Below are 14569 nucleotides of genomic sequence, written 5' to 3'. Positions count from 1 at the left end.
CATGTTTTGACTGACCTTAAATTCATAGCAGTACACTAATTGTTGATGCCAATTAGAAACATGCACCAGCCATTATATTAGAAACACCTATCTGTACCCCCTTTTTATTATTTATTTCTGTCTTATATTTTCATTATGTACAGTTACAGATTGTAGCCAATTTGTTGGCATACACAGTTCAATCTCCCTCTAGCCCATTCATTGCTGGTCACTTTCTGACCACAGGACCACGGCTGACCAGAAATTATTTGGTGGCAGACCAGTATCAACACAACAGTGACACAGACATTGTGGCGGCATGGTTGGGGGTGTTGAGCTGGTTCAAGTTTATCAGACACAGCAGTGTTGCTGAGGTTTTTACACGTCTCAGCGTCACTGTTGGGTTCAGAGTGGTCTCGCATACCAAGACTATTGAGCCAACACTGTTTCTAACTATTAATGATTGGCTAGAGGATAGCTAGTACAAATTGTGCATGGGTAAATATGCACTATAGGATCTAACTGTACACATTTAAGGGACCTCTGATAAAGTGGTTGGCAACTGTACATTAATCCAGAGTGTATACTCTGGCTTTGGTCAAAGTTTACATAAGTTATTTTTTATACAAAAGTCATTTTTTATGCAAGCAAAAATACATGAATTGTAGGTTATTATGAATTGCTTATGACAGTTAAAATAAATCACTTTTATAATCAGCAGCTTTAGAAGGTTCACAAACATTCATCAGGTTTTTTATATGTAGCATTTTTACAGACAAGGAATATTTATAGCTATGAAAACATGTTCACAAACTGTTCCAAGTTCAACTCAGAGCCTTTTTCATCATTCTCTGATAGGTCTACTCTCAGTCTTTCTGATGTCAACAGTGCAGGCTTTCATTATCCAAAACACCTCCTCCTCCTCATACATTATAGGCTAATTATATGAAACCTTTGCTTTCTAAACTTTATTTGACATTTGCCATCATCCTTTATCACAATTGTGGCATGTTTACTATTTTAGCTCTCTGCTGGAAATTAAAATTTCAAACGAATGTACCATCAATAGATAATTTAAGCCTTTCGTTTCGGTCAGGACCTTTAATGCTTCCTCTTTAATGCTTCCACTTTCTGCCTCCTCCAAATTCATGGTGAGCTGGAGTTGGATGGATTTCCTTGCTCTGATACTCATTTAGATACTTGCCTGGGTTTTATTCATCATCACTTCACCAGCACCCCTGGCATCCTGTTTGTCATCAATGGCTCCGCTTTCAGGCAGTTGCCAGGCCTGCTTTGGCGTTCACTCTCTCTCTCTCTCTCTCTCTCTCTCTCTCTCTCTCTCTCTCTCTCTCTCTCTCTCTCTCTCTCACACACACACACACACACACACACACACACACACACACACACACGCCATCATACATTCAAGCTTACTCATACGTAAACGCGTTGCTCCACACAAATCCAACAAGCCTCCCGAGACGGTTGTCATGACAGCTTCTACTGCATTGGTGGGGGTCAGCTGGGGGCCAGACTGGACTCCAAGGGTCAAGAGGAGGGGGAAGTGGGGGCACAAGTGATAATTCAGTGATGCCGTCATGGAGATGGCAGGGTGCCACTTTTCTAATAAGTCTTGTCTCCCTGCAATTTCTCATCTCATCTGTCACCTTCAAGGGAGTGAGCTCTGCTCCAGCCATGTTTTCGCTCCCAATTTGAATCAGGCTGATTCTTCATGGCCACTGATTTTTCTTTGTCTTTGGATTTTACTCTCTGCCTGTTTCTTTTCATGCAGCATGTTTCATGTTAACCATTAATATCATACAGATGTTTCAATATTTAACCCTAGTGTAATTTTGTGGCCACCAATCTTTGAAGTGGTGGATTAAATAGTACCTTTGAAGTAGCCATTAAGAAAAGTAGGACCATATAAGGCTAGAAAGGCAATGGTAGGTTCCTCTCAGGAGTTTTTCAAGGGAAGGACAAAGTTCTCCTTGTGTTGATGGGGTAGTTCCTTCACTATTAATCTCAATTACGTCAGTGAAATCCATTACCATAGCTGGTTACATACACTGCTATATAAATAACAAAGTCTTTCTAAATACTCAAATGACAAGGCTTTGCTATGTTTGCCTGAATCTCCGAAACCACAAAAACAGAATCATCTGACAGGACACTAGAATGTTAACCTCAGTCACCCTTACACACCCCTCCTAATTCTGGTGCCACTTTTACAGGGAAAGGCACAATACAGGGACATCAATGACAGTGAGTAAGGGTGGCTAATCCCTGCAGCTGTCAGCCCAGGGGGTTTAAGCCTCCATTCAGAAGATTCTTGGGCCTGTGCCAAGCGAAGACCTACTGTAGTCTGTTTCAATGCCCATGGAAACCAGCAAGTCCACTCTTTTTACTGCAGTGTGTTTAGAATGGCGAGGAAAAATTAAGACATCACACCAGGAAGTCAAACGAAAGCGAATATTAAAGGCACCCAAAGACTTGTGCAGCAACCAGTCAGAGCTTGCCGCAGGGTTGGACTAGTTAGTGCCAATCTTCGGATTGTTTGCAGAGAAAGTTGATCAGCTCCATTAACCTTCCATTCACACACATCTGAGATTTGTAAGTTATGTACCCAGGAATGTCAACTTTTAATAGTTTACGTGAAGGCAGAACAGATATGACTGACACTGTCCTGCTCAGTGTTGTTGTCCATTGGCTGCAAGAAACAATCTCCTGTTCATCCTGGCTCCATCTATAATTCGCTGCACTAAATCCTGGAAAATCCCAATGCAAAACATGACATAAAAACTGTGCTGCGTCATAAAGTGCACCGATGTTGGAAAACAGCTGCAAGCTATGAATAGGTTAACCTGTTGTCAGGGGGTGGGTAATTGCAGAGGAATCCAGTGTTTATTGTGTAAATGAAAAGAGCAAGGCCCATCAAAACAGGTGTTGGAATGTGATGTAAGGCATGTGAGCAACTCTCCCGCCCCTGTGTAAAGTCCTCCCAATGCTCTTCAGCTCAGTTTGGAGCATTACAACACAAGAGTGCCACTTTGACGGATCGGGCTCTTCTGAAGGGGGTGGAGGGGGGATTATAATCAGAGACAGGCAGAGTTGGGGGGTGTGTGTGTGTGTCATATGAGGGGAAGTGTGGGATGGAGTACATTGGTGCCACATGATGCAAGAGCTCCAGTTTTGTCATGCTGAGAGGTGTGGCCTGTTCTTATCCTCTTGAAAGCCAAGGGACCTATATTATCTGGTGGCTACTGACATACTACCTTTCTTCAATTAGTGTATGATCAAGTCTTTTACAGCTGACAGACACAGGCTGGTATGATGGGACTGGGAAAAAGTTAAAACTCTCTTCTGGGAAAAGAAATATGGTCTCTGCAAAAACTGACCCAGTGACAGAGAGTAGTAGTACTTTGTATCACAAGAAACTTTGTATTTTATAGCATTTGTTTTTGCAAATGTAGTCGTTCAGAATGCTGTGCCACTTTAATGCTGCACCCCAGGCTCTTGTGCAGACGCCAGCTGCAGTCTTGGAGAAGGGCCATGATTTCTTCATCAGTTACACACACTTAACTGTCTGACAGAAGGGAGTACACATATAATATCATAGTGACATCCCAAACATGGACTTATTTTGGATGAACTGTTGAGAAAGATGAGACTAATAAAAGCAATCTTTTTTCAAGCTGTTATGAAAAAGGATGGGTCTCCATTAGAGGCACTTATTTTTAGCACACTTCCAAGTGGAGTGCCATCGCAAAACATGACAGTCATTAATGGATGTGTAAATAACTATATGTATGTGATTTAACAGGCTTAAACCCGCTATTAAAAAGGATCATATCCGCACATCCAAAACAAAAAAAGAAAGTGAAGTTTGAAAGAGCCTTTAGGTCTTTTTGACTTTACACTGACAGATGTGCCTGTCATTCAGTTGAGCCACACTTCTTAACATCAGCCATGCGCATTTTAGTCAGTTATATTTGTATACAAATGGTTGGGATGTACTGTGACAATTGAAAGGATCTACAACATATGAAATATGACAAGTGTCATTATTCCTGTTTTGAAAAGGCGATTTTTCACAGTTTTAAACAGTCACCCTGTTGAAATACGTTTAATCCTAGTAAGAAGATAAAGAGGAGCATTACATTTCTCATTTCCAGAGCAGTCAGGTTCAACAAGGTTATAATCTTCATGACTATATATGATGTGAAGGAAAAATTTGTATCAGGTATGGGATGGAAATTAGCAAGCTTGTCTTTTAAGAGAGGTCTCATGTTCTGGTCAGCTTCCTGGGGGCTGTTTTTCAAATCAGGAGCAACATATGATCCAGGAGTACTCTGAGGTAATGAGTTAGACATTACTTAACCTAACCTTGACATATGGTCAGGTGAACTGCTTCCACTATTTTCTCTACCAGAAGGTGAAAATGGCAGCGTTCAGGCTGGTGGCCCTTCTCTGTGACCCTTTCTTGCCTCCGCTGCACTGAAAAGCAGTAGAAGTCCATGCACTCTTATCATTCTTTTCCACAACTACAAATTTGTGGTTCAGATCTGTTCCAGTGGAAAAGTGGAAGAGCCGTAAAGAAGGTGGGAGTACCTTGTGCTCTCTCTCTCTCTCTATCCCTCTATCTCTCTCTCATACTCTCTCTCTCCCTCTCTCACTTTCCCTCTCTCTCCCCTGACCATGGAAAATTTAGAAAGCTGGATTTAGGAGGGATATTTAAAGTTACAGATTCTAATCAAGAGCTGTCAGTGCTGGAAACGATGAACTGCCACCATTTAGTGTGTTTTGTATGATGTACGCAAGTAGATGAAGTATTTTTTAAGGCGTTCTGAACCCCCTCACCTCCCCTAAGGCCAAAGCTGTCGATTGTAATGTCAGAATAGAAAATGGTATGCCAATAACCTCCCGTACACCTTAGATTTCCCCTCATGGACTGTTCCTTGCAGGTCCCCAGAGAGCAGGTGGCCTAGAAATACAGCACCTACTGCCCAGTTACAAGCCACCAGGAGGGAGCTAACAGCCTCAGGACCTGTTCATTATACTCTTTCACCAAGCCTGCAGTTAAATGAAAAGTCTTACACTCTAAGGTTTTTTTTTATGGCAAGGGGTTAGAAAGAAAGGCAACTTTGAACAGTGACACATAGAAATGTAACCATGTACAGAATAAATAGTCACATTCAGGCGAGGGTGCATAAATAGATTTTTGGTTAAGAATTGTCAGTAGATTTTATGGTCTCTGGAATGCTTGTTAGGATGAGTGATTTTTGATGTCCCTTTGCCTTTGTGAAGAATATGTGGGTTAAAAAGATGCTATATCAGCTTCAAAGAAAATTCCAATGTGTGCATATTTTTTCTGTGCATTTAATAGGGTTTATGTTTTGTTGGTTGGTTGGTTTTTCCACTTCTAAGATACTGTGCAAAAATTAGATCCTAAAAGCTTGCAAAGAACTGCACTGAGTTTCGTATTTGGTGTTGTATATTCACAAACATAAGTTCAGTGCATCCATGCCCATTTGGAACTTAAGACACTGAATGAGTATTTTAAACTATTTTACAGCTTTACATATAGTCATTATTTACATTTAGCTTCAGATACCTGTTTCTTCATCTGAAAGGTAGGAGGCATGATTGAGGGGTCCACAAAATGGACTAGACTTGAAGGCATATCTATAAACTATTTGCGTGATAAATATTGACTGTAAATATGTCAATTGTAAGCTGGAACTGTACATTGTGTACATACATATCTACATATCCATATATACATTGTACATTGTGTATATAAACATATTATACATATATTGTACATACATTGTTAATATATTTTGTATATATATAGATATATATTTCCCTATACACCCCTGCTTTTTTTTCCTCAGTTTGGACAGAGCACTCTCAAACCATTTCACTGCGAGTTATACTGTATATGACTATGTATGTGACAAATAAACCAAACTTGAACTTGAACTTGAACTTGATGCACTTCCAGGAAATAACGTTTAAAAAATCTGTGAGTTTGCACAACACACCGTTTAGTATAAAAATGCATCAGTACCCAGAGCATTAAAATGAGCACAGAAGAAGAACAGTCAGTCGGGTTCTAAGATGACATGTGTTCTGTTCATTATCAGGTCTTACCATGGTGTGGAAATAGTAACACGGCTGTGGTGAAAATCTGCGGGTTGCGCTAATGGTATATTAGAGTTTAAGAAAGCAATTTTGCTGTCTCATACTGCACGATATTCATGTCCCGTTGATGAATTAATGAGCCTGGATTTACATTTGATTTAAATGTTCTGAATGTCTCTAACATGCCGCAGCACTGTCCTGGAAACACTGCGTGTTAACTTGATGATTATAGCATTGTTTGGCCTGAGCCCATAGTATGAAGGTAGGCATTATCAGTAGGCATTATCAGCTTTAAACTTTCTACTTTTAGGTTTTGGGGCAAAGGCTTAAACTTTCTTTCTAACTATGGTTATCTCAGAGGATTTTCATTTAGCACCTAGTGAGACATTTGAGCTAATGAGTGGAGTTCTTTTAGCCGCTGCTTTAAGGTTTACTCACCGTTTGCATTTCTGAGAGGGGCTTCTCACCTTAGTGACCAGTTCTTGTGATGAAATTAAATGAGTTTTCTTTTTTAAAAATGAGAGCAGTCTGGCAGTCTGTCATTACTAGCTCTGTTCTTGAGGTTACACTTGGGAGAACCTTTAAAGCCATCTTTTGTCTGTGGCCTATTGAAGAGATCCCTGCATTCCTTATCGCAATGCTGGTTTGCATTAAAGGACGCACCCCCAACTCCCCCAGACCCACAAAACCCATCCAGGTTTTTGGTGGCAAACAAGACTTCATTCCGAACTGACCCTGAAATACAGCCATCACCTCCGCAAACACCCTCGTGTTTGCTTGCCATGGATGGGTGACTTGCGCATCCCTTTTTCAATTTCCGGCGCCAGGCCGAGGCCTGGGAGGAAAAATACAGGCCCCAGGTCAGCAGGAAGGCTCTGTCACTGCTCCAGTGCAGTCCTGCCAACACATATGTTTTATATATATAAACTATTGGCCAAACCTTAGCTTATTCTCTACTTTCCATTTCATTTTGATGAAGAAGTGATGTTTGAAAGGATGCATTTATGTTTTTGGCAAATTAATAGAGGTGTTCATTTTCAGTCTTCTAACTTTATTTTTTTCTCTCTCTCTCTCCATCCCTCTCTCTTTCTCTCTTACCCTCCCTGTCTCTGTCTTTCTCTCTTTCTGTCAACAGAAGTTCTGTACAGCTTCTGTTATTTTTAATACTTTGAATTAGGTTTGAGTTAGGTTTGAGTCAGGTTTGAGTTTTATTGTGTGTTCTGTTCTGTTCTAGATCAAATGGTCACAGCAAAGGACCACCACTCCCCTTTTCGTAGAAGTCTGTCTGCTGTATGTACTGTATACCTCATAATTTTCTCTGTATTTGCAGGTGTGGCTTCATCACACACACACATACACACACATGCATGCACACACACACACACACACACACATTGGCATGCACTCACACACACACACACACACACACACACACACACACACACACACACACACACACACACACACACACACACACACACACAAAGATAATGACACACTCACATATAATAAGTGAGCAGACATGTGCAGACTTTTAAAGATAGGTATTCAGTAACACAGCCCATACCTGCCATTTCCAGTACATGCTGCTAAAAATGGAGAAGTGATTTAAGTTTAGCCCAGTTTTTATATTCAGTAGTAACCATAGTCACAGAAGCCATATGGTATAAAAATGGGTGCAGTACCTATGAAGGTACTGCACAACTACTAGTGGATGAAGTCCATACTTATTACTGAATTTGGAATTCACTGACTGCTGTTCACTGCATCTCATATTAGTCACTATTGAGCCTTCCTATGGTAATATAGTAGTAGGGTGTTTGGCGTAGACACAGAAAAAAATATATAGAAGCCAAACTGTGTGAATGTTACTCTCCTTCCAGTTAGGAAAGATTAGAAGCATTATCACTGTGAGAGAAAGCTGATGACTTCTTATTTGTGCCAGATCCTAATCCTCAAAGCCTCCCTGAAACCAGCCGTCGCCTCCGGTACCTTTCAGATGCAACAGACAGTGAAGAATGCAGTTTCACAACTGTGTTATCTCACACTGTTCCTGCACTGAGAGCTTCTTCATCTCAGCCTTACAAATAAATAATGAGGCTGTTTAGAACATTTCTATTATAGTTGCTTCCTAGCACATGTTTGCAATCTTTTTGATATTGTCCCTCACTGACCATGCTGATCTCCATCCATGGCTAGCAAGGTTATGCACCATATTGTTTGTGCTCTTGCTTGCAAAACGGCCATGGACATCACAGCTCCAGAGACCATGTCAAGGATAGCTGGTTGCTGCGTGTTTGTGGCCTGCTGGTGGCCGGGCACTGCATGTGTAAGATTTAAAATGAGAGAGTGTGACAGGGATTTGCCTCAGCCGCCAAGTTCTGTATTTGAGAAACTCTTGCTCTCTGAGTGCATACTTCGCTAATCTCCTTTGGTAGAGTGTCACACTGTGAAAGGTCAGCTGCCCTCTTCCACTAAATCAAGCTTTAGGTTGGTAGTTGCGCTATGAATGAGGGCCGAAAAGCTGGGTTTGCTGAAGATTTAAAAGAGAAAAAATAAATAAATGAAGGGAAGAAGAAGGAAGAGTGAACGAAACATAAAATAAACATGGCAGGAGAGTTTGGTGGTTGTTTTCAAAGTTTCTTTAGAGCTAAGCCTGTCTTCGCCCACAGAGGTCTCTCACAGCCTTTGCACTGAATGAGATAAATGTTGTTTTGTTTTGAGGAAAAACTCACTAGCCCTCTGTAACATCTTGCAAGGACTTCAGCATTTCAGCTGACAAAGAGCAAACAAGCTACTTTTAAGGCATTGCATCCTTTTTGTTTTATGTTCACGGCCTCTTTCCAATAGCAGGAGGAAGAGTCCCACTTCAGAGGATCACTGACCCATGTTTGGCCTCTACTTCGATTCAGTGCCTTTCAGAGGGTGTGTACGCCTCTCTCTAAGGACTGGAAGCATTTACAAAACTGCTGTTTTATGGTACCTGTTGATTTGTGGAAGCTCATTCAAGCTAATTCTAAAACATTACTGAACTGTTGCTTACTGCCCTTCTCTTGAACTTTTAGGATCTCATTTTAACTCCTGAACTTCTCTTGCAGGTCTCAGAAGGTTAACCGTGCTGTCATTGCCATGGAGACGACCCAAGCCCTCCTCCCTGTCCTCCTCCTTTTCCTGAGTTTGTGTGTCTGCAGTTGTCATGGCAACCTCCGCCCGACCCCCAGAGTGTATCTATCTTACAAAGGTGAGCTGGTTTATATTTAACATTCTATAAAAATGGAAAAGATTTTGCTTCTGTTTTCTCTGTTATTACACTGTGTTCATTTTAAATGCATAATTTGAAAAATAATTTTCTCTTTGCTAAAAGCAACAAAATATATAGACTTGGCCTTGTAATCTGATGAAGTTATCTCTTCAGAAGCTCATAGAGTCAATGTTACAGCAGTTACATGAAAATCACAAGAAGGGCAACAGTCAGATTTCCTGGGTTGAACAACTTAAAACTTAAAAATACAGTAAAGCTGAAGCTTTCAGATGTTTGCCTTGTTTTTTGTGAAATGTACAGCAGTCATAAAGGTGCATAAGAACATTCTTCTCCCATGTCCTCATCTGCAGTATGGTAGCTTCGCCCTGTCTGTATTCTCTACACAGTGCCATCTCCTTTCCCTCTATCCGTATTGCACCGTCTTTCTCTCTCTGCCAGAGTGCGGCACCAGCACGGCTCATCACCCAATTAATGCTCTAGAGAAGGCACTACCCATCATCCCCCTGCACACTGACATGTCACTGTTGGCCACAAAGAGAGTCATGCAGAGAGAGAGGTGTTTGATGTTACAAACTCAAATCTCTCACAATGGCATTAGTATTTACTGCCACAGTGCATGTTTATACACAGAGGTATAAAATAATGGTGCATTTTTGTCTCTGAAAAGAATTGATTTATTCAGTGAAATGACATGTGATGTTGCTAAATGCAGACGCATCTTTAAAAACTGCTTCTAGCCATAAGCATGTGACACAGGCTTGGCAGCCAGCAGGTCAAATTCTGACATAAATATGCTCTTGGTTCTTAGAAACACACACACATATGCACACATGTGAATGCACACACACACACACACACACAAACATGCATACAAAAATACCCAGCTCAGTGGGTGTTTCTGCACTGCAGTGCTTCTTTTTTTTTTTGTCTTTGTGACAAAGACCCACAAACCTGCCCAGACACACATGCATGCACATAATTACACACACACACACACACACACACACACACACACACACACACACCCACACACACCCACACCCACACACACACACACATACATACACACTTCTTGTCCCTGCAGGGGATCTGAGTACAGGACCTGCTGGCAGGGTGCCTGGGCCGACACGGCATTCTGCTCCCAGGATGCTCCCAGCATAACCCCAGCACAGGGGAGAGCAGACCAGCGGCGGGGAGATTGGGAGGGGGATATAGAAGGAGAAGTTAATGAGAGGCAGTGTGAACTTAGACACACGCAATTCTGAAAAATTGAACAGAGCTGAAGGAGAGAGAGACTTGTGGAATAAATTTTACATGTAGAGAAAGGGCCACAGGTTTGGGCCAATGGAGAGAGGGAGAGAGAGAGAGAGAGAGAGAGAGAGAGAGAGAGAGAGAGAGAGAGAGAGAGAGAGAGAGAGAGAACTAGCCAGACAGGGAGGGACAGAGAAGAGAAAAAGAAGATTAATATGGAAGAGAGAGTAGTGGCAGGGAGCTGAAACACAGGACTGATGAGAAGCCCAAAGGCAAGAGAGATAAAAGAGGTGGAGAGAAGGACAAGGAAGGAGTGTGTGTGTGTGTGTGTGTGTGTGTGTGTGTGTGTGTGTGTGTGTGTGTGTGTGTGTGTGTGTGTGTGTGTGTGTGTGTGTAGAGGGGGGCTGTGCAATAAAGAGAGCGAGAGAAGGAGCGTGTGGGAGTGTGTGTGTGTGTGTGTGTGTGTGTGTGTGTGTGTGTGTGTGCATGCGCACACACATGCTGTAGCTGCGCATGGCCGAGTGGAGTTATTGTGTGCGTAGGTGACAGTGGAATAGATCCCTGTTCGGGGAAAATGGATAAGGCTGTGCTTCTGCCAGGGTATTATTAGCCTGCATGGTTGCCGTGTTTACCCCAGACACAGCACGGGGAAGCCCCCCAAGCACGCAGGGGCCCGGCGCCAGCAACCTGCTCCAATATGCCAGCTAGCCACAAGGCCTGCACAGGGCTTCAGTTGGTGTCCAGTTGGCTTCAGCCTGGGCCCTCCTGAGCTCCGCCGCCAAGCTACGGCGAGAAGCAACCCTGCTCAGAGGGCACTGGCAGCCTCTGTCATCTCTAAATAAGTCCTGTGCCCCAACACGTGTGCCCCAGGCCTCAGCCTTAATGTTATACCTTCCTAAATCTCCCAGTCCTAAACACCTCTGCACTTGTAGCAGGTGTGCATGTGCATGTGTGTGTCTACGTATGCACTAGTGACTCCAGGCACAGATATTCGTTGTGACCATTTGTGCAAAAAAAAAACTTTGATTATAACTGCAACAGTTTGTGTTCTTTGTTTCTAAAAATGAGTGCTCTTGGTTCTTCAGTCAAAAGAAGACATATGCTTGTGTTCACTTCAGACTGAATCCACAGCCTTCAGTTTACCTGTATGGTGACAGAGTGTGATACAGCTGGCCTGTTGCCACTTCCCAATCCTGGCTCTTTTCCCAGACTGCCCAACGCTTACATACTGAAAGTGACGGCCCACTGGATATGTGGGAAACTTCTTTGGAAACAATAAAGACATAAATATACGCAATAACTGGGAAAACAGGCAGGATTTATAGCTAGGACTTCAGAAATAGCCTTATGGGAAGTCATGTTTCCGCTGATGAATGTTCTGGTGTCAGAAACCCAGAGGCTTCAAGTGACTCTGCTCTAGAAGTATGGATGGAAAGGTGGAGATTGTGATGAAGCAAAGTGATGTTCTTACATCTTAGAGTGCAATATTCAGCTGGTTTAAACAGACACTGAAGTTACTGCAACTCCAGAGCTCTTGTATGGAAAAAAGAAAACGTTGACAAGACACAACAATAAAACCATACCAAGTCCTATTTGTTTTACATCTGACCCTAAATGTCTCAGCAATTTCAAGTATTTATCATGCTTAATGAAATGTGCTTGCAGTGAGGTGATGAAGAGATTTACATCTTGCCTGGTGCTGAAGTATTTACTCTAGATATTGTTACTAGTTATTAGCATTGACAGGTTGTTTCCATAATTGGGATCTTTAATGTGTGGAGCAGGAGAGATGGCACCAGTAGTGGAAGGTCAGTATAAATGGCCTGTTTCACATTCCTTCCCAAGAGAAACTTGGGATAATTCCACAGTTCATCGTGGTCTCTGTGTGAAACAGTCTCTGAGGAGTTGCCTTTTTAAATTGACCGAAGATCAATAATCATGGTACCAAGTCTTAATCTTAGTCATTCAAACCCAAATGGCAAATCTGGTCTCTAGTCAGGAAAAGTGTTACAGAAAATGCATCATGCAAGGAATTCCATGGTATCTGAGGCCCCAGGTAAGTGGGTTCTGGTCTCTAGCCAACTCTGGCCAAGAGCCACTAATTCAACCCAAAGTGCTTATGTTTGAAAATATGACTGCTTAGTGTCAGAAGGCTAACAGCACTCCACAAAGTCCTGCTCCGTTCTTATTGGTGCAAGTCACTTCTGAGCAATGTGGAGTCATAGTCATCTGCCACTTTTGAAGAATGTGCTTGAATCATCTTTCTCTGCCTAGGCACTACCATAACATGAGAAACTACAACACTGATGTGAGATCAAGGGGATTGCTTTAATGGCTCTTTCCTCACCAACCCCTGAGGTTGTCAGGTACTGGCCTAGGAAAGAAAAGAACTGTTAGGTTGGACTGGCAGCTAGAGTTTAGACTAGCCTCAAAGGAAACACAGACATGGAAGGTTTTCTGCACTCTTTAAACAGTCTGAATCTGCCTTCTGACCTTCTTGAATTGCTGACAAACCAGCAACTGTGTTTTGCCCTTCCAGGTAGTCTGAACGGACCTGCACTTGCAGTGTAGGATTTGTTTATTAAAAAAGTGTAAGGACTTTAAAGCCCACGTGTAAGATAAGTAAGTGTAGGATATGACAATATTGATCTTCAAGAAACTTTCTCTTCACAATATATAACTGCTTGGTGATAGACCTGCTTTTCATTAGGAGCAAAACACAAAAACAACTTTCAATATGCACCACAGCAAATAAATCCAAGACTCCACAAAGAACAGACTGAAATATTTAGCCTCCTCTACCTTCCTGTTCCATTTTGTAGTCTAAAGGCTTTTAATTAAGGGAAATGTACCCATATCTTGCATTATTAAATCTAAAATTGTTCTGGCCAAAGGGTCTTGCAGTGGATATACCACTAAACTATATGATCTGGGCTCAAGTGCCCTCTCAAACTGGAATTCTGGGGGCTTATTGAGCTATTAAACTCGGCAAACACTCATAAACTAAGGGCAGAGATGTTTGGAAAGAGTGTAGGCAGTGCTTTTCTTTCCTATTGTTGCACAGCCAGAGATTATATGTCATCTTTGCATGGGCATGTGGATTATTTTGGTGGGCAACATCAAAAATGTTGCTTTTCTTAAATAGGGTATGTAAACAAGGACATAGTTTAATGGGTGGTGCGGGGACAATAGGAATATAATCGCAGCATTTGTTTTTTGTTTAGGGGGTTTGGAGCAATTACCCTGTGAAAAAGGGAAAAAAAATTATTAGATTAGAATTTTATTATAAGCATTTGTATGATGAACTATAGAAGAAAATGAACAAATTTTAATTTGGCTCTTCAGAGTGCACAGGGTCAGGCAGCAGTATGATGAACCAGGATAGTTCTGCTACGATAGAAAGATGTGTAGCCCAATGTGATTAGCAGGTGCAATGAAACTTTTTTTTAAATGATTTCAATATTCAGTTATTTAAATATTTCATTGTAATATATAAATTTTCTTGTATGTGTGTATGTGTATGCAAAGGAATGTAGATGTTACGTAAATAATGATGTTAAGTAAATTATCACAACATATAGCATATTAGAACAATGTGGGTAAGTAAACAGTAAAAATATAAATCAATGCATTATTTTCTATAGGAAGCTAGGATCCCAGTTTCCAGGGTATAGAAATTAATTACAGGACCAGTCTGCAGTTAGCAGATATTTTTGAAATAAATAATTTTTAAAAAATCATCTACAGTTAGCCTGGAGCAGACTAGCTAGCCAGCTAATCACTAAACAAATGGCTGCCATGTGAGCAAGAAATTTAAATGCAAACTCAACTGTGAAACTGTACAAGACTACTAATATAGCTTATAATAAGCAGACAAAAGAGTGAACAAGAATCAAAAGGTATTAACAGTTTTAATTGGATTGCTGAGAG

General features: G+C 41.5%; 1 protein-coding gene across 7 annotated transcripts in view; it reads left to right on the top strand.

Annotated features, from left to right (window-relative positions):
* The window catches only part of sema3gb (sema domain, immunoglobulin domain (Ig), short basic domain, secreted, (semaphorin) 3Gb), a 28438-nt gene that overhangs the window by 2680 nt on the left and 11189 nt on the right, over positions 1 to 14569 (top strand). For 3 of the 7 annotated variants that reach the window (XM_027012783.2, XM_027012782.2, XM_035521829.1), the window contains 2 exons: positions 8977 to 9051; positions 9225 to 9367. In XM_027012783.2, coding sequence (XP_026868584.1) covers positions 9014 to 9051; positions 9225 to 9367 — 181 coding nt within the window. In that variant the 5' untranslated portion in view covers positions 8977 to 9013. Of the gene's footprint in view, positions 1 to 7360; positions 7417 to 8976; positions 9052 to 9224; positions 9368 to 14569 lie in introns of those variants that run through there. The other 4 variants (XM_035521832.1, XM_035521833.1, XM_035521830.1 and 1 more) reach the window with 3 other exon arrangements.

The sequence above is a fragment of the Electrophorus electricus genome, chromosome 23 (assembly GCF_013358815.1).
Source record: "Electrophorus electricus isolate fEleEle1 chromosome 23, fEleEle1.pri, whole genome shotgun sequence".
Lineage (NCBI taxonomy): Eukaryota > Metazoa > Chordata > Actinopteri > Gymnotiformes > Gymnotidae > Electrophorus > Electrophorus electricus.
This window is presented reverse-complemented; position numbering and strand designations above follow the sequence as displayed.